The 18628-nt window shown below is 38.7% G+C and overlaps 2 protein-coding genes across 4 annotated transcripts in view; both read left to right on the forward strand.

Moving 5' to 3' along the window:
* Nucleotides 1–1404: 1404 nt before the first annotated feature.
* On the forward strand, nucleotides 1405–7571 carry LOC6042616 (calpain-A). 3 transcript variants are annotated; one of them, XM_038255697.1, is made up of 6 exons: nucleotides 1409–1558; nucleotides 4524–4656; nucleotides 4727–4902; nucleotides 5167–5850; nucleotides 5905–7297; nucleotides 7362–7571. In XM_038255697.1, the coding sequence occupies exons 3-6, from the start codon at nucleotides 4798–4800 to the stop codon at nucleotides 7421–7423; spliced, it is 2244 nt and encodes a 747-aa protein (XP_038111625.1). In that variant the 5' UTR covers nucleotides 1409–1558; nucleotides 4524–4656; nucleotides 4727–4797; the 3' UTR covers nucleotides 7424–7571. The 3 variants fall into 3 exon arrangements, with proteins under 3 accessions (XP_038111626.1, XP_038111625.1, XP_038111624.1); XM_038255698.1 differs by lacking the exon at nucleotides 4524–4656 and having other exon boundaries at nucleotides 1405–1558; XM_038255696.1 differs by having other exon boundaries at nucleotides 4524–4902.
* Nucleotides 7572–13211: 5640 nt separating this feature from the next.
* Nucleotides 13212–18628, forward strand: part of LOC119766818 — a 135324-nt gene continuing 129907 nt past the window's right edge. The window contains exon 1 of the mRNA XM_038252781.1: nucleotides 13212–14210. The gene's annotated coding sequence lies outside the window, so the exon portion shown is untranslated. The remainder of the gene's footprint in view (nucleotides 14211–18628) is intronic.

Consider the following 18628-nt stretch of genomic DNA (forward strand, 5'->3'; position numbering starts at 1 on the left):
AGATGGCGGCCTTTGATATTATCTAGCCAAACTTTTGAAAATGGTGAGTAGTTTGAATAAATATAGTGTTTGCCTTGTTTTGGTTTAAAATGACAAAGTAAGCAGCCTGGATTCATATTCTTGAAAAACTTTTTTAGAGATACGCCACGTTCAAATATTAGTCTAGAACAGTTGAAATGAGCGTGCCGCGAATGCCGTCACGAAAAAAAAACCCCAGGCAAATTTTGAGTTGCGTATTTAATGAGCGGACTTCGACGAGGCTCACTAGCCATCTGTCGCTGAATACGCACAACTCACGAAAACTGTCATCTTAGGGTCCGGCTGGTATCGAACTAAAAAAGTGACCAACCACCAAAGACCAAAGAAATATTTCCTAAGTCTAAAACGGAAATTGCAGATTTTTTCAGATTCGCTGAAATTTCGTTTATCCAAGATTAGATTGTCAGATTATCCGAAGGTTTGTGTAACTGAACAACGAGCATCTAAATCAAATTGGTTTAATTTGCGTTAAAAAGTTTGCCCAATTGCATTGATTTTTGATTAAAGATTGAATGAGAAAAAAGATACACTGAGAGAAAATATTGTTAAATACCATGAAAAAATCACACAAATTTTCGTTGATTTTGGCAACAAAATTGTTTTGTAGATTAATCGAAACATATTTCGTTAAATTTTGAATTAATGTTATCTTTAATAGAACCAATATGAAAGCGCTTTTAAACAAAGAATAGTGAACGAAAATTTAAAAACTTTTATTTTTTTTAATTTTATCAAAAATAATGGGTAAACAAAAACATAATTGTTTGGACAAATTTCAAATTCAAGTACAATAATGGAGCACCTGCCGTCGAGCAGTTTTTGCTTTTTTCTACAATGTATTTCTTATGGAGCGAACTGTCAAAAACTGCTCGACGGCGGGTACTTCATTATAGAAAAAAAAACAAATCGTTTTATATCATTAAAGTTTGTAGATAGTCTTAACTACACTCAAACCCCGATGGTTTGACACCAACTGTTGTCAAACGAACGGGGTCACTTTTTAGTTTGACACCTCTTTTACACGGAGTTCACACACACTTCTGAACGTTTGTTTTGATAGTGTGCGTGAGCGCCCTGTAAAAAGTGACAGTTCGTCACTTTTTAGTTTGGCTCTGACCAACCAACGAGGTACAAACTAAAAATGTGTCAAACGAAAAAGTGACCAACCACCGGGGGTTGAGTGTATTCATTGAATATTCGTTCCTACCGGTACGTTCAAAGTTTCTCCATCTCACAGTTCAACTAGTCTGCAATTCATTCATGACTACTCTGCATCGTGAACCAGCTTCATTCGCAAAATAGTAAACAACAAAACATGCATACGCCGATCTCACACAATCCTATTCACCTATCTGAACTCGCTTACTCATTCAGTCTGCAATCGCCAATCGGTTGACACTGCTACTGGAAGACAGTGTCGGTCGTTCTTCCAACTAGTGGACACTTGTTCGTATCGTTTAGTCACGATTGTCACGTCGGTCGGTCGGTCGCACGCTTCCAAAATTTGAATTGATAAACGGTAATTTTCGCGTAAAAAGTTCACAGTTCTACCGGAAGGCTTCTCGTCAAAGGATATCACAATCGGTGTCACGAGCTGTGCAAACAAGGAAAATCCTTCACAGGCGTCGCGACGCTTTGCTTCCATATGGTGTGCCTTGTCGTCGTCAGCAAAGTTATTGGTTCTCGTTTTTGCAAGCCTTTGAACAGCTGCCTCGATATGACGGGATGACCTCCTGGGAGTTAGTCGAGTGTTACAGAACAATTTTACTGCGAAGCATACGACTTTGTTCAAATGTTCTTTGTTTGCATAAAGTTTAATGACGTGGATGAGTAATTTGCGATGATTTTTATGCAATCAATTTGCTGTGTAGGCAATCTGACACAATTTATTGCAATAAAGATAAGACGTCGATAACGGGTCCAAAAAATATTTCTGCAAAATTTGTAGGTTAAGTGATATCGAAACCTTGAGCGTGTGTTATCAACTTTCACCTTAGACGCGGGAGGCATCGTTATCAGTGCGTTGAGACTATACGGTGGTATTCGGTTTGTGTTTTCAAACTTAAAAATACCAATACCGAAGCCGCATAAACCACTGTCGCGAAATGTCGAGCTGATAATGTGAGCACGACGTATTTGTGGCCCGGGCTTGGTGAAGCTTGCGAAGTTTGTAAACAAAACGCAACACAAGCACGTGGGAGAACTCTTAAAAGAGCAATGTTTTTTTTCCAGTACATACTATTCGCAGTGAATAACAGCATCAAAATTGGGAAACTTCAGTGAAGATTTAATTTACCATTATCTTGGGGAGCGTTCTTTTATTACGTAACGCGAAAAATCGGAGTTTTAGACCCCCTCCCCCCCCCTCGTAACAAAATTTCCATACAAATTTTAAAAATTTTGTATGGAGCGTAACACGGCCTCCGACCCCCCCTCCCCCCGTACTGCGTTACGTAATAAAAGAACGCTCCCTTGTCTCGGTCAGCCTATTTCTAATTTTGTTTATTTTTCCTTTTTTTGCCGTTTTATAAAGATTGAGACCGGACCAAAACTTTTATCTAATTGATGGGTTCTGATGGTTCTGTCACAACACTTCAGGAGTTAATAAATCGTTTTTATTCACAAATTCTACGTTTTCGCAACTTGCGCTTTTTATTATTTTTTTATCATTATTAAAAACAAAAAATAATAATCTTTTTATTTGCTTTTTTATTTATATAATATATATTTATTGAAAATTGAAAGTTACTCAATCAAATCATAGTTTCATTGAAGTGCTTTTTTCCCAAGTTTGTATGGAGAAACCAATGAGGAGCAATTCTCTACCAAAACCGGAAACGGATTTTATTTGTATTTTTTTATTTGGCTCAAACTTTGTGGGGACCTTCCCTATGACCAAATAAGCTATTTTGTGTCATTGGTTCACCCATACAAGTCTCCATACAATTTTGGCTGCTGTCCATACAAAAATGGTACGTAAATATTCAAACAGCTGTAACTTTTGAGTGAATTTTCTGATCAATTTGGTGTCTTCGGCAAAGTTGTAGGTATTGACTATTGACTATTGAGAAAAAAATAGGTACACGGAAAAAAATGCAGATTTTTTAATCAACTTTTTTTCACAAAAACTCGTTTTCCCAAAATACGCATTTTTTGATTTTCGAGATTTTTTGATATGTTTTAGCGGACAAAAACCCGCAACTTTTGAGCCATGGAGAAACATGGTCAAAAAATCTGCCGCCGAGTTATGATTTTTTGAAAAAAAATGTGATTTTTGGAAAAAAATTGAAATTTTATGCAAAAACAAAATTTGCCGTAATTTTTCAATGCAAAATTGAATTTCCAATCGAAAAGTACTCTACAGATTTTTGATGAAGGGCTCTGTTTTCAAGATATAGAAAGAAACAGGAAGATTGCAGTTTTCTAAGCCTCACCCAAACAACCCACAATTTTCTAATGTCTAAATCTCAGCAACTAATGGTCCGATTTTGAAACGTTCGTGAAATTTTCCGATCTTTTCGAAAAAAAATATTCTGAAATTTTTTAAATCAAGACTAGCATTTAAAATCGGCGTTATATTTTATGTTTGGCCCTTTTAAAATGTTAGTGCTGATTTAAAAAATTTCTAAATATTTTTTCGGAAAAATCGGAAAATTTCACGAATGTTTCATGTTTTAACATTCAAAATCGGACCATCAGTTGCGAAGATATCGACAATAGAAAATGGTGGGTTGTTTGGGTGAGACTTAGAAAACTGCAACCTTCCTGTTTCTTTTTCCGTGTACCTATTTTTTTCTCAATAGTCCTCATCAATACCTACAACTTTGCCCAAAACACCAAATTGATCAGAAGATTCACTCAAAAGTTAGAAAAAAATCCGTCAATACCTCGTTATTTTCAAAACTAATGATTGGAAAGCAACTGTACGCCTGTAAAATGCATTTTAAAACACTTTTTTCATCCAAATGTTAAAACCTAGGCTTGTAATTTCAATTTTGTTTTTTTTTTATTTTCTTTTAATTTAACGATGTCTTTAAAGCTATTTTTAAATTAGGTCCTGAAAACAAATTTAAATTTAGAGTGTACCCCTTTTATACCTTATGTTAATGTTATTGGGATACAATCAATGTTTAAATTTGTTTATATGACCTAATAAAAAAAGACATTGCATTATATTTTGGCCGCCATTTTTTTAATTATCAAATTTGTTTAGATCAGTTCGGAAAATCGAAACGAGACTGTTTATCTGATTTTCAATGTCAAAAAATAAAAATAAATAGCTTCTATTTTTTTTAAATCAATCTTGGGGATTTTATTTTGACTTATTTCATACTAATCATATCAAATTTACAAGCACAAAAATTAACCTTAAAACAAACCCTAACTTTCCGCTCTTCGAACATGCAAGAGTCAATCCCACAGACCTGTTCACCTTGGTCGTTCATCGTAGCTTTATGGCTAGATGTCTTGTTGTGTATTCCTAGTATTCGCCGTTATATTGGCGCGTGAACCTCAATAGCTTCCACTTGCCGATGCTAGTTATCACGCGGTAGTATCAGTTTAGTGAACACTTGGCTGTCAACGAGTCCAGACCGGGGACACCGATTGGGAATACTAGTTAGTATAATTGCTCAGGGGCGTTAAATTTGATGACCTGAAGATTACACATTCCCTCTCATTAAACCAGAGAAATATGGCGCCATAAACAGGAGAAGTTGCTTACAAGTCTACCCAGGACTTTGAATAAGGACCAGTGCAATGAAACGAGTTATCCGAGCGAGTGTGGCCGATTCCGAGGATGGTTCACCGACGCTCAGCCGAAGATCCTCCCGGTTTATGGTGGTCGACTTTACGAACGATGAGGTAAGACTTTAATTGTTATCATTTTTGGTGGTGCGCGGTCATTAGGTGCGATAGAGATTGATTTGCATCATTGTTACGATCTTAATTGGTATTCTAAAATTGTGTCGAAAAAATCAGTGATTTAAGATCCCATCCGATCAAAAGCAACCAATATGACCAGATTGATGATTGAATGTCATTTTGCCATAATGGCGGTCACTATAAAAACGTAAACTATATTGTCAAAATGAATAAAGTTGGAAACTGTATCATGCAACTTTACAGATCGCCCACAAGACCTTCAACAACCACCAGAACCCACCTCCCCAGGATTTCTACCAACTGAAGCAACGCTGTCTGTCCGAGAACTCCCTCTTCGAGGACCGTGACTTCCCCCCAACCCACGAATCGCTCACCAAGGACGGGTCCAATCCCGACCCATCGGTACAGTGGCTACGCCCGGGTCAAATCTGCCGCAAGCCCAAGTTCTTCGTGGAAGGAGTCTCGCGGTTCGACGTTCGCCAGGGTAGTCTGAACGATTGCTGGTTGCTTACGGCGACGGCGAATCTCACCGCAAATCAGCGAATTTTCCGCAAAACCGTACCGCTGGACAATTCCTTCGAGGAGGAAGAGTACGCAGGGATTTTTCACTTCCGGTTTTGGCAGTTTGGCCAGTGGGTCGATGTGGTGATCGATGACCGGCTGCCGACGAAGGATCGACGGTTGATCTTCATGAGTTCTAGTCAGAAGAACGAGTTCTGGAGTGCGCTGCTGGAGAAGGCGTACGCCAAGCTGTACGGCTCGTATGGGGCGCTGAATGGGGGGACCGCTAGGGAGGCGATGCAGGACTTTACCGGGGGTATTACGGAATCGTATCGGTTGAGGGCAAAGGAACCGCCACCGGAGAATCTGTTCGAGATCATCCAGAGTGGGTTCCAACGGGGGTCGATGTTTGCGTGTAACATTTTGGTGAGTTCGATTGATACCATCAGTAATCGTTTTCTAAATGACTTTCCATTGTAGCCTGATCCGAAGATTCCAGAGGCTCGTACACCCCAAGGTCTTCTAAAGGGTCATTCGTATTCGATAACTAAAACACACTTGTTCGACAAAATTCAGTTGATTCGGCTTCGAAATCCCTGGGGAGACGGAGTCGAGTGGAACGGAGCATGGTCCGATCACTCTAAAGAGTGGGATGCCATTCCGAAGAATCAACGGAAGCAGCTGGGTCTGACCATTGACGAGGATGGGGAGTTCTGGATGAGCTTCCAGGACTTTCTGCGGTATTTTGATCGCATTGAGATCTGTAACTTGTCCCCGGATCCGCTGGATGATCCCGAGGGTAGCAAACGTGGCTGGCAGGTATCTACGGTTGATGGAGAATGGGTGCGAGGATCTACCGCGGGTGGATGCATAGATTTTCTGGATACCTTCTGGACTAATCCCCAATACGTAATACGGTTGGATCAACCGGATCGAGATGACAAGAGTGGAATGTGCACCGTGGTAATTGCCTTGCTGCAAAAGTATCGCAGAGTAGAAGAACTCGCAAGTTTGACGATTGGCTTTGTGATCTATCGAATAACTGAAGAAGATCTCCGCAACAAACCTATCCCTATAAAGTTCTTCAAGAAGAATGAATACCGCATTGTAGCCAGGTCAATCTTCATCAATTCTCGTGAAGTAAGCTGCCGGCTGAAGCTCAACCCAGGACTGTACCTCATCTTGCCGTCAACTCTTCAACAGAACGAAGAAGGTGAGTTCCTGGTACGAATCTTCTCCGAACTTCGAAACTGCCTCGAGGAAAATGATTGTACCGTTTGCTTCGGCACCATGGACGACAGAGTATCCGGACCATTACTCGAGAACAAGGACTGGGAACAAATGGTTCGTACGTTCTACGAAATGGCCGACAAGAGAGGTGAAATCGACCACGTGGCTCTCAGTTCCATCCTGAACCAGTTCTTCTTCGCGCCCAAAACCAAATCAACCAAATCCTCTCGATCTTTCTGGAAGTCCATCTGCCTAAGTCTCCAGATCTTCCTGCTCTGCCGCTGGATGCCCTATCCAGCACCCAGCAAACCCAACCGTTCCGTCAACCGATCGCTTGTCCAGCAGATCTCCAAACATCTCATAGCCCGCGTCAACCCAAACAAATCGACCCAGCTCAACTACGACCAGTTTAAAACCATCGTTCGGGACATCCAACAGTGGCAGGCGGTCTTCAATCTGTACGATCTGGACGCCAGTGGACACCTGGATCGGAAGGAGCTCAAGCAGGCGCTCAACTCGTCCGGGTTTAACGTGAACAACCGCGTGACTAACAACTTGCTGAAGCGATCGCATGAACGTGGCATAGACCGCATGGAGCTGGTGGATTTTGTGCTATGTGCGGTGGAGAGCAGGAATGCTATTGGTAGGGATTTGTCTCTTGATATAAGTTTGTAAGTTTAAAAAAAAATGGTCTTGTTAAATTTCAGAACTTCATCAAAACATTGAGGAAACCGCTAATCGAATATTTGCCGATAAAAAGACGGACTGAACGTTCATGAAAGAAAAACTACGCCATATTTTACGTAAATAACAGTATAAAACCTAGCTTTTATAGCCAAATGTTATTAAATCAGCTATGATTTAGTGTGCTTTACATGTGGACAATCATCAAATAAAGAATGTTGCAAAAAATAAAACACGATTCTGATTTCACTGAAGAATATAAGCTAATCTTTTTTTTATAACTTCAGAATTTCATATCCCAAAAACCATTTTTCAATTTGTTTATGAGCCCGAACAAAATTTAAATATGTTAGGTATTTTTAATGAAAATTTATGTTTTGCTTTTTACTTTTGCAAAAACAAAACTACCGAAGATTCAAGCAAAAAAATGTAAAAGGACCAATGCGGTATGTAAAAAAGCAGTCTATCCTGCTTAAAACATTCATTGACGTTGATTTTTTAGGATGAGCAGGACACACCGTTATTACATTTCGTCTTTGACCCATTTAAATTGTTTTGCTTGAAATTGCAAACCACTGATTCAAAAAATCTGTATTATTTTACAAAGCTCTGCGTTCATCATACTCTGCAGATCTACTCCCGATTCAGACATCACTGCCTGGTATGCACAGACATTTCGCTCACGTTATTCCAACCTTTTAAAAAATCGATCTGCCTTCACTGGTAGTCGTTCTTGCAGTTTGTCTCTTTTGCTCCCTTCTCCTGCCACCCATTTTCCTGCACTTTTCTTCAGCACGCGCTCGTGTGTTTGTGAGATGGCTCAAAACAAAATGTCTACTCTCAGTACAAGGTACATAGTAAATTAAGGGTGTGACAAAAAAATACAAAATTTGCCTCAAACAAACGAACAAACGAAAAATTGGCGAAAAAATATTTTTGTCGATTTGTTAGAAGAAATCAAACAAACTAAAGAAGAGAACAAACTGTTTTTAAACTAATAGTCTTTAAATTTCATCATCCATTCCTTGCTTTTTACTCAGATGACTGTTTATTTTGTTTTTTTTTTCGCTTGATCTTCTCAATCAATCCATCAAAAAATCTTGATTTCATTATTTTTGTATATTTTTCTTTCATAAAATAATTTTTATTAGGTCCTTTTTGGGTGCTGGGACCTGGTTAGGATCGATTCGGCTTTTGTAATTACATTTCCAGAGTTTTTTTTTAAAAAGGACCTATAATCTATTGTCTTTTATAAGTTTATAGGACATATAAAACTCTAGATTTTACTTAAAGCTAATAGTAATTACAGAGGTTCTTGTGTGTAAATGTTAGTGGGAGGGGAGCCGATTTATTTTTGTATAAAAGAGTTCATGAAAATCTCTTACCAGTCATAAGTTAAAACGGTGAAAAAGCCTAAGACATTAGGGTATTACACCCCGGTTATATGGAACAAAAAAGTTGTCCAAATTTAGCGAGCACAGCAATTTTTCAGTTCATTTTGGGGTCCTAAAAAAATCCCTTAAGTTTGAGAACGATTCGTTTATTCCTCACGTTGCGCAAAGCGATTTAATTTTCCATATAAATTTGTATGGGAAAAACATTTTATTTGGGTTTTGATATTTATAAAATCCATGTTTAACGCTGTGCTAAAACCAGATTCATATTCGGATGCTCTGGAAGGTGCTCTACAACTTTTCCCAAGAGTGTATGTTGGTAACTTGCTCCTAAAAAAGAAACAGCGTGTTTTTTGCTCGAAAATCACTTTTAGACGACTTTTGAGGACGCTGTGTCTTCTTTCAGGAACAAGTTAGCACCATAGTCTCTTCGGAAAAGTTGTAGAGCACCTTTCAGAATCCGGTTTTAGTACAGCATTTTTGCTTACCAATCCAAAGGACGGGGGATCGAACCCACGCTCAAGCAACTTTGATTTTTCGTTCATATGTTCAATTACACCGACCAACAAAATTTCTGTGCAGGCTTAACTCGAGGGGAAGCATGAAATTTGGGGTCCCCAGAAACACCTGCGCTTCAAATAGGGTCCTAAAATTAGTCTTAAATTTGTGATATAAATTTTCGCAACGATGAAGCTTATTTTTCTGAGTACAATGATCCTTTGTACGGCCGCAAAGGATAAATGATAAATTTTTAATTAAAAAAAATAACATCGTGCCATTGTACATTCAAATTGACATAGGGGTTCAGGACCCTATTTTTCAAAAATATTTAGTCTGGGCCGAATGTGTTTTCTCCAAAGTTTGTGTGGAGAAATAGTGCTGTTCGCTACTCCCACATATTGAATCCAATTTTTTGCCTTTATGCAACAGTGACGAACCGCCCTAATTTTCCATACAAACTTTAGAGTAAAACTATTCGGCCCAGACAAAATATTTTTGAAATAATCAAAGTGCGGGTGTTTCTGGGGACCCAACAGTTCATGCTTCCCCTCGAGTTGAGCCTGCGCAGTAGTTTTGTCTATTTTTGTAGGTCAGTGTTACACCCATGATTCCGAGTTGAGAGAATCGTTTCTTCAAAATTAATTGAGGGCTCAGCGCCGAAATCGAGAGCATAATGCTACCAACTCACACCACCATGAAAAAATGAGTTCATTCGATAATTGATACAATAAATCTCCAACAAGTGTCAAATATCGACATCTGACCACTCCTTTTTCACCTAGCTGTGGTGGCCGAGGCAGTTAGGTCGTAGGGTTAGTGTGTCAAAGGTCTCTGGTTCAATTCCCGTAGTCGACATTTTGGTTTTTTGAACGGATGAACATATTTTGCAAATGAACCTCGAGAGAATAATTCTTTCGCCCATTTCGAGCTGTATTCTCTGTGACCGTAAATGGTACCACTATTCTCTCGTCTCGAGGCCATTATTCTCTCTGACTAATGCTGCCCAGTTTTGGGTGTATTAATTTCCTGTGAAAAAGTCGGAAATAACATTTTGAAATGGCTGTAACTCAGAATCTATACCAGCAAACCTTCTGAAACTTGGCTCAGATTTACTCAACAGTCATCAGAAGCAAATGGTATAGTTATCTCGAATTGCATATTCTTTATGAGGTCGATATTGAGAGGCAATTGTAGATTTTCTTAGACAAAATCGGATTGCCTTGGCGTTCTCGATTGCGAGATTCTTACTCGAAACTAAGTGTCCGAAGGCTTGATTGTTGAGGCAATTGCAAACCTCTTTTTACACCTTAGCTTCCCTCCACCCCGGGATTCGAACTGACGACCTTTGGATTGTTAGTCCAACTGCCTACCAGCGACTCCACCGAGGCAGGACCCGGGGAGACGACTTCTAAACCTGGATTGAACTAACGACCTAACCCTTTTAGGTTAGACCGGGGCCAACATTTACTTCCCGTCCGACGGAAGGCGTGGTCGGACAAATCTCGTCTCGAAAAATGCCACCGGAACCGTCTGGGATCGAACCCAAGCCAACTAGGTGAGAGGCAACCACGCTTACCCCTACACCACGGTTCTCGGCAAATCGGATATAACATCGTATATGGGCTGTATCTCTAAAACTACATCAGCGAATAGATCTTTATGACTTTTCGCGTACACACACTAGCGCACCATTTAATTTTGCTGGCCGGACAAAATTTAACCTCAATCTTTTTCGTATAACGTCATGATTAGAATTCCCGGACGCTTCGAAACCCGGACACTTCATCTTGATTTATCAATTATTTGGATATAAGTTCACATTATGAATGCCAAAACTGTATTATTTGATGAATATTCCAACATCAACTTTTGAGCGAGTTGTGGCGCTATAACCACGGTAAATAGTGTCCAGGGCATTCGTGGAAATACAATGTCCCATCCCAGAGGAGGGTCCCGAAGTACCAAACCTTCTTAGCATGGTGCTCCCAACGAATACAACCAAAAAGTCTCGGAGCGTATGGTGGTGTGTCCCCACGCTTCTTCCTCCCCTGTCGATTCAGAATTTTGTTGTTGTTCGAACACTCAGTGCTCAAACTCAACCCAATTACGAGTCATCTCTGCGATACGGCTTTACGCAGTAGGCCTGGCCGCATTAACGCTTGTGATGTTTCAATGCATTCTAATGCAACGGCGCACTACAAATGTTCATAAATGACAAGAAGAGTGCTAGGCGTCATCTAACCTAAGGAACTCTCCAGGATCCCTTCGGAAGATTGGCTGCGCTTGGGTCTGATTAGATTAGATTAGATTAGAATATTCCAACATCAACTTTCATTTAAAGTTGGTTTGAATGCTGTAGTTAATGCCAAAACAATTAAATACAATGAAATTATATGTTTACCAAGAATGCGAAACATTTCACTTGAAACATTTCATATGCGTTCGAAGCACCGGGAAGGCAAAGCAGAAATTTATGGTTTCGATTTCCTTAAATTCTAGCAAATTTTTATATAAACTATCGATTGTTTTGATGTTAACAGTTTACTTGAGACCTAAAGAATGCCATTCACTAACATTTCAGTCCAAAATTGTGCGATTCATAAGTAAAATCGAGTGTCCGGAATTCGAAGCAAAAGTGTCCGGATTTCAAATCAGCTTTTATCAGTGTCCGGAATTCGAAGAACAACAAGTCATTTTAATTTTAAAATTCTGATGAAAAATTGTTAGAAAAGACATATTTTGCATGAATTTTCTTGAAACTGACATTTCTACATTTTCAACTTATAACATGATTTCTTGCCAGCTATAACAAAATGATATGCTACTAAGTGTCCGGATTTCGAATCATGACGTTACTTAACCACCGACACCGACGTAACACTCAAGTAAAAAAGATGACCCTTCTTTGCATCACCCCTCCGGTAAGTCCGGTGAGCTGTCAAACGGTTTTTCGAAAAATGTATTAGCAAGGCAACACTGATTCTATTTTGTTTGTAAACACAAATCAGCTGATTCATTCATAAACTACGTTTTGTTTGCAAACAATGGGTCGAGCAGTGTTGCGAAATATATTTTTATCGGCAAGGGGTGATTCCAAGGAAGTAATTGGGGTGAGTCGTGCTGGGACACATTTCAGCAGATTTTTTACATGGAGTGTTACGTCGGTGTCGGTGACTTAACACTCAATATAAGGGAGCGTTCTTTTATTACGTAACGCGGTAGGGGGGGAGGGGGGTCGGAGGCCGTGTTACACTCCATACAAAATTTTTAAAAATTTGTATGAAAATTTTGTTACGAGGGGGAGGGGTCTAAAAGTCCGATTTTTCGCGTTACGTAATAAAAGAACGCTCCCTAAGCACACGTAGATAAATCAAATCTGGAGTTTTTTTGAAAAGGTCCAATATATCATATTTCCAGTTTTTGCATTTCGGGTGTTTTTGAAACCGCCTTGAGTCAGGGGTATTAAAAAACACCAAAAAAGCAAAAACTGAAAATTTGGTTTATTGGTCCTTTTCAAAAAAAAACTCCAGAAATTAACAAAAGCCCTTAGGTTTTACGCCGACTCGGTTTTGAGGTTAGAAATTTGACAGCTTGACTGCACTGTTTACATTTTTTGCACGTGTGTCTCTGTAAAAATGTGTGTGCGTGTGCGCTCGTGACGTCACGCTGTAAAACCTAACTGGTGGTGTAGTTGGTGTAAGAAATTGATAGATCCCAAAATCTCGGATTGCATATGTTTTCATAATAACGTTATTTTGAGCACCGTGATTGTGTTTCATATGTTTAAAGTTCCTTTAAAAAAACTCTAGATATCTTTCAGAAAAAATATTTAAAAAAAGAATGTTTAAGAAAACCTACCTCGCACCTTTAAATCACCTTGCCTCGCCTCCCAGAACTTCGTCTGTGTTCGTGCCCTCGCAAAACTGCAAGAAAAACTTCACATTCCTTCATTCCACTGTGTCCGCTCCGCCCCAGCCTGGTGGTGGCTTGTCGTCGTCGTTCGTGTCTGCTGCGCTGCTGAATTTGGCTCCGCCGCACACAGGCAGGTCAGTCGATTTTTCACCCAGAGAGAGTGCGGCGGTTTTGGTGCGGGCCAGCGTAGAAGCAAAGCAAAGTGGAGTGAAGTAAAGAAAAGCAGCAGCAAAAAGAGTTTCAACGTGTGTGTGTGTGTGCGTTCGCTACTCTCCCCGTGGAGGAAAAAAAAAGTTCCGTTTTTCCGCACACCACCGAAGAAGGGACCAGCGGCGTGTCGTGCGAAAATCCGGATTTTCCACCGGTGGAAACCCTTCGGAGTGTCGTCGGGCTGTGGCCATTTTGAGAGGTGTTTGCTAAAAACGGGGCATTTTCGAGCCAAAGTTGGCCATCACGAGCTCTCTGTGTCGGTGCGTGTTTGTGTGTGTGTGTGCGCGCAAGAAGGCTAGCAGAAGAAGAAAGAGAAGGCCCCTGGCCACACAAGGGAGAAGAAGAAGAGGAGCAGCAGCAGCTTGGAAGTTCCCTCGAAAGGGGAATGTTCCGGATTGTGTGGCGGAAAGGTGGTCCCCGTTGAGGAATCGGTGAAAAAGGTGGCCGTCGTAACCCGTGAGAGGGAGAGGAAATTGTCCGCGGAGGAAGAAGAAAAAAGTGGTTCCCTCTTGAAGGCGACGAAAAAGAGGCACAAAAAAGGGAAAAATTGTGTTGAATCGGCAATTTCGGTCAGCTTCAGTGTGTGAGCGTGAACACCGGAACCGTCGGAACGGAACCCAGCGGGGCGAAAATTTCGGAGTTGGCCAGATTGGTGACGCAAAGCGACGAAAAACGCTGAGCGAACGAAAAAAGCAAAAGATTCTCCGGAACACAGAGCGAGCGAGAGAGAGAGTGGAGAGCGCCGAGCGGAAGTGTTTTGGAGCAGGTTCCGGAGCGGAACTGTGTGTGTGTGTTGTGCAAACGGATTACCTTCGGAGTTCGGACCAGCTGCCAACTTGGAGGACGCGAAAAGAGGTAAATAACGAAGCACGTCGATTTGGGACGAAGAATCGGTGCGGATGATTCAGAGAAAAGGGGCCACGTTTGGGTTTGAGGGACTGACTGTTGCACGGTTGTTGTTGTTGTTCCGAGGTTGCACAACATGGCAGCAGTTTAAGGTTTTAGTCACACGAGTTTGGGTTGTTGCTATAAATGGGTTTTCGTACGTTATGTGAAGAATTTAGAGTGGAACGGAATTTACGCTGACGGAATGTAAATCAAACACGCCTACGGCGTTTGTGATAAGAAGATTGAACGGGCGAAAATAGAGTTAGAGAGGCGAGTTGTAATGTTGAAATTACATATATTATAAACAAAGAATAAACTAGATAATTTAAAATCTCTTATCATAATTTCAGTGACTTAAATGAAAATGATGCAAAACCGCGTTCCTTGATATGTCGCAAGCTATTCTAGTCAGTTTTGTAGCAATGGTCCAACGGAAACGGATTTCGACTACCCATGGTTCGTGCCCCAGTGACCACATTGGGTCTTTCCATTTTTTTCATTCACCATTTTTAAATTTCTTGAAGAGTTTTTGTGTTTTTCCCACAACAACAAATTTAGATGTGCCATTGCCAAAGCGAGGTAAGGTCATATCCAAAATTTGTTCTCAAACACCATAGAATGGTCAACCATTGTCCCAGATCTATCTATTCTACAAAGTTCCGTATTAAATCCAGAGCAAATTGACCGATCTAATATATTTACCCTAAATTAAAAATAAGAGTGCTCTGTCGTCTTCTTTGATTACCAGATGCCAGATATGGCCCATTGGAAAAAATTCGTTACATTTACAAAATTACCTAAATATGATGGAAACTCACAACATACACATGATAGATTTTGGAAATTCCCTTTGGCCCTTTTTCGCCCACTTTAGTGATCAAAAAGGAATTAAATAGAAACGAGAAATGGGTTGACAACCTGTAGATGTGACACCCTGTCTTCCAACAATGTTACAATGGAATAAGTTGCTTAACCACTTTTCCTAAGACACCATTTTGCTAGCTTGCTTCCTTATTACGTTAAAAAATTCGCGATCAAAAGCTCAAAAATTCCGACAGATGGCGCAAAGCATCGAAGAATGACGATTCAGATTTTCGCTGTTCGGTTACATAGGAATGCAAACTTAAAATTGAATTTACAGCTCATAGAACAACTTTTGAGAAAAAATTCAAGTAGTACGATTGTTAACTCTTTGCCCTCTATAAATTAACGCAATAAAAAAAATATTTGAAATAAAATAATTTTGAAAAAATTATATTGTTTAAAATGATAGAGCATCAAAAGTTAACAAAGTATCAGCTCGAATTTTTGTTCAAAAGTTGTTTTGAACGCTGGAATTTAACAAAACAGAATTCGCATACATAACCTCAAAGGGCGGAAATTTCAATCGACATTCTTCGTTCTGTTCTGCTACTCAACACTAGGTGTCGCATGTCGTTTGGCTCTTGAACGGCAATAGGATTTCGAAATATCTACCGAAGTACTGGCAGTGTTGGCAAGAAATATAATTTTCAGCACCTGTTTTTAAATGCCTTTTTTAAAAACTCTGTATCTTTTTTCAGAAGCAAGATAGAACCATACTTTCTTCGGCAAAGTTTTAGAGGACATTCAGGGCTATACTTCTACGGTGTTAGTTTTTAAATTGAGTAAAAAATGAAAATGATAAAAATTAAAATGTAAAAAAGAGGGTTTTCCCATACAAATTTCCATACAAATTTGAATCGCTTTGCGGAAAGCCAGGTCAAACCCAATCGCTCCCAAATTTTGGGAAATTGTTTGGGGGCCTGATTGGGACCGGAAAATGCCATAAACTTTGAAAAATATTTGCAACGGCCTAACTCTTCTAAAGTACTTTTCGATTGCTAATTCGATTTTACATTTAAAACTGAAATCAAAAGATTTCTCTTTTGATTTTGATTTTGATCAATCATATAACAATCATAACTTGCAACTACAATATAGTATAATTTATCGGAGAATTTTCAAAATTTACCAGTTGTATTTTGTTGCGAAATGTTGTTAAAACATTTTATCATGGTTTTGGACCACCTGGGATGTTCTAGTCCATCCGGAACTTCCGGAAATGTTGTGACCAAAGAAACAAGTCGAAACTTCAAGATTTTGACAACGGATCCTACCCTGTCTGCTTCAGTGAGTGTGGTAGGCTACGGATCATTATTGTAACAACTTATTGGGGGTCATCCAAGAACTCCCTGGAGTTAAGATCTGTGGGTCTACCGCCGTAAAAAGCCAGAGGTCGACCGTTTTTGACCCTGGAACATATCCGCATAGCTTCAGTGAGTATGGTAGACTAGTTTGCTGATATGTTTGGATGTTCTGGGACATTCAAGGACTTCCTAGAGTTAAGATCTGTAGGTCAGCCAACGTAAAACGCAAGAAGTCGACGTTTTTGACCTTGGGAAATATCCGCAGAGCTTCAGTGAGTACGATAGACTTCTTTGCTGTTATGTGAACATCCCGTTCCAGAAAGTCCTTGTTACAGCCGTAAACCCTCGTGTTATAACTCAATAGAGTTTTTGGATGAACCAAGACAGTCCAATACATTAGCGAAGTAGTCAACCATACTCACTAAAGCTATGCGGGTTTGTCCCAAGGTCAAACACCGTTGACCTCTTGCTTGCTACGGCGGTAGACTCATAGATCTTTACTCCAGGGTGTCCTTGGATGTCCCAGAACATCCCAACACATCATCAAAATACATGGTGTCGATTTCTGGAAAAGTCAGGGAAAACCTGGAATTGTCAGGGAATTTTATTTGACCTGGAAAAGTCAGGGAAAGTCAGGGAATTTTAAGCTGGGTCAGGGAATTTCGATGATCCTAAAAATATTACTACAAAATTTCATTTCTTTTTGAAAATTCTGAAATTCTGATATTTTGGAATTGTTGATTTCTTAATTTTTTTAAATTTTTATTCTAAAATTCTAAAAAAAATGTAAGGTCAGAAAGATTTCCAAAATTTCACTTTAGTAGACGTTATCTAAATTTTGATTTTTCTCAAAGTTATTGAACTATGATTTAAAAATGACCCAAAGTAATCTAATTTTGTGTAATCTAAAATGTAAGCAAAATAGTGATGGTGAATTAAAAATTAAAGAATTAAATTCAAGAATAAAAGAAATAAAACTTTTTTTTTAAAATAAACAGGGTAGTTACGGACGGTGCGGATTTCGCGCGGTAGCAATTTTAAATAAAAAAATATTGAGAGAGATAAAATTACTTTTAACTTATAAAGAAAAATATAATCAAAAATCAGGACAATTTTATTTTTCGTTGAGTTTAAAAACTTCGATTTTTTATTGATTGAATTTTCTTCCGAAAATTTTTGTTTGTATTTTCTCAATAAGAAAAATGATAATGAAGGATATAAGTCGGTTACTAACCAATCCAATCCGTCTCAGTTGAAATATACTATGGTCATGGCCAAGTCCTGCCAAGACGGAGATACTAATAGATACATACATACATACATGCAAGAAAAATGATAATGAAGGATTTCCTAATTAAATGTATTACTACACTCAACTCATTTTTAAACACACTGACTCAGAATATTTAATTTCTTTTAAGTTTTGAGTAATGGTTTTTACGCTTATTTATTGTTCTTTTGTTACTGGATACATTCAATTTAAATCTTATGAATCTTAATCATATTTTAAACTCTTCCTGAAGATACAGACGTTAGGATGTAACAAAAATTATTATGGGGCATGTTCCAGTGAGTGTGCTGTGCTTATATCCCAAATATGGGCTTGATTGGACGTAACAGAAGCTGACCTGATTGAATTTTAGATGGGATTTAACCAGTAGAAATATTTTTTTAAATTTAAACATTCTTGAAGAAAACTAAAAAAAATCAAAATATTAAAACAATACAGCTTCAAAATTGAATTATTCAGAAATTAGTAAATTAAATTAGGAAACATAGTTTTTAAAAAAAACCCATAAAAAATAAATAATTTATATTAAAAATATTAAAAGAGCAAAGAAAAATTAAAAAAAAAACAATCAAGAGAAAAAAACAGATACTTTCTTAAATTTTTAAATTCTTAAATTCTTCAATTCTCCAATTCTTCAATTCTTCAATTCTTCATTTCTTCAATTCTTCAATTCTTCAATTCCTAAATTCCTAATTTTCTAGGTTCTTGAATGCTGCCATTTTTGTAACCATCTTAGATTACAGAAAATCTGATAAAATTTGAAGTATATTTGGAGTTATTTTTTTTCGGTTAGAGAAATTTTGAGAAGAAGATGTAGGAAAATTTGCTTCGATTGTTTAAGTGACGCTTTCGTAAGATCATCGATTATGAACTGTATCTTAAGTTTAAAATCTCAAATCGAGGATTTATTACAATTTTTAAATTTT

Source organism: Culex quinquefasciatus, chromosome 2 (assembly GCF_015732765.1).
Source record: "Culex quinquefasciatus strain JHB chromosome 2, VPISU_Cqui_1.0_pri_paternal, whole genome shotgun sequence".
Taxonomy (NCBI): Eukaryota; Metazoa; Arthropoda; class Insecta; order Diptera; family Culicidae; genus Culex; species Culex quinquefasciatus.

Coding starts and splice junctions, on each gene's coding strand:
- LOC6042616 (XM_038255698.1), top strand. CDS start 4,798: ATGAAACGAGTTATCCGAGCGAGTGTGGCCGATTCCGAGGATGGTTCA. Junction 4,903..5,166: donor TCGACTTTACGAACGATGAG/GTAAGACTTTAA, acceptor GCAACTTTACAG/ATCGCCCACAAGACCTTCAA. Junction 5,851..5,904: donor TGTTTGCGTGTAACATTTTG/GTGAGTTCGATT, acceptor TTTCCATTGTAG/CCTGATCCGAAGATTCCAGA.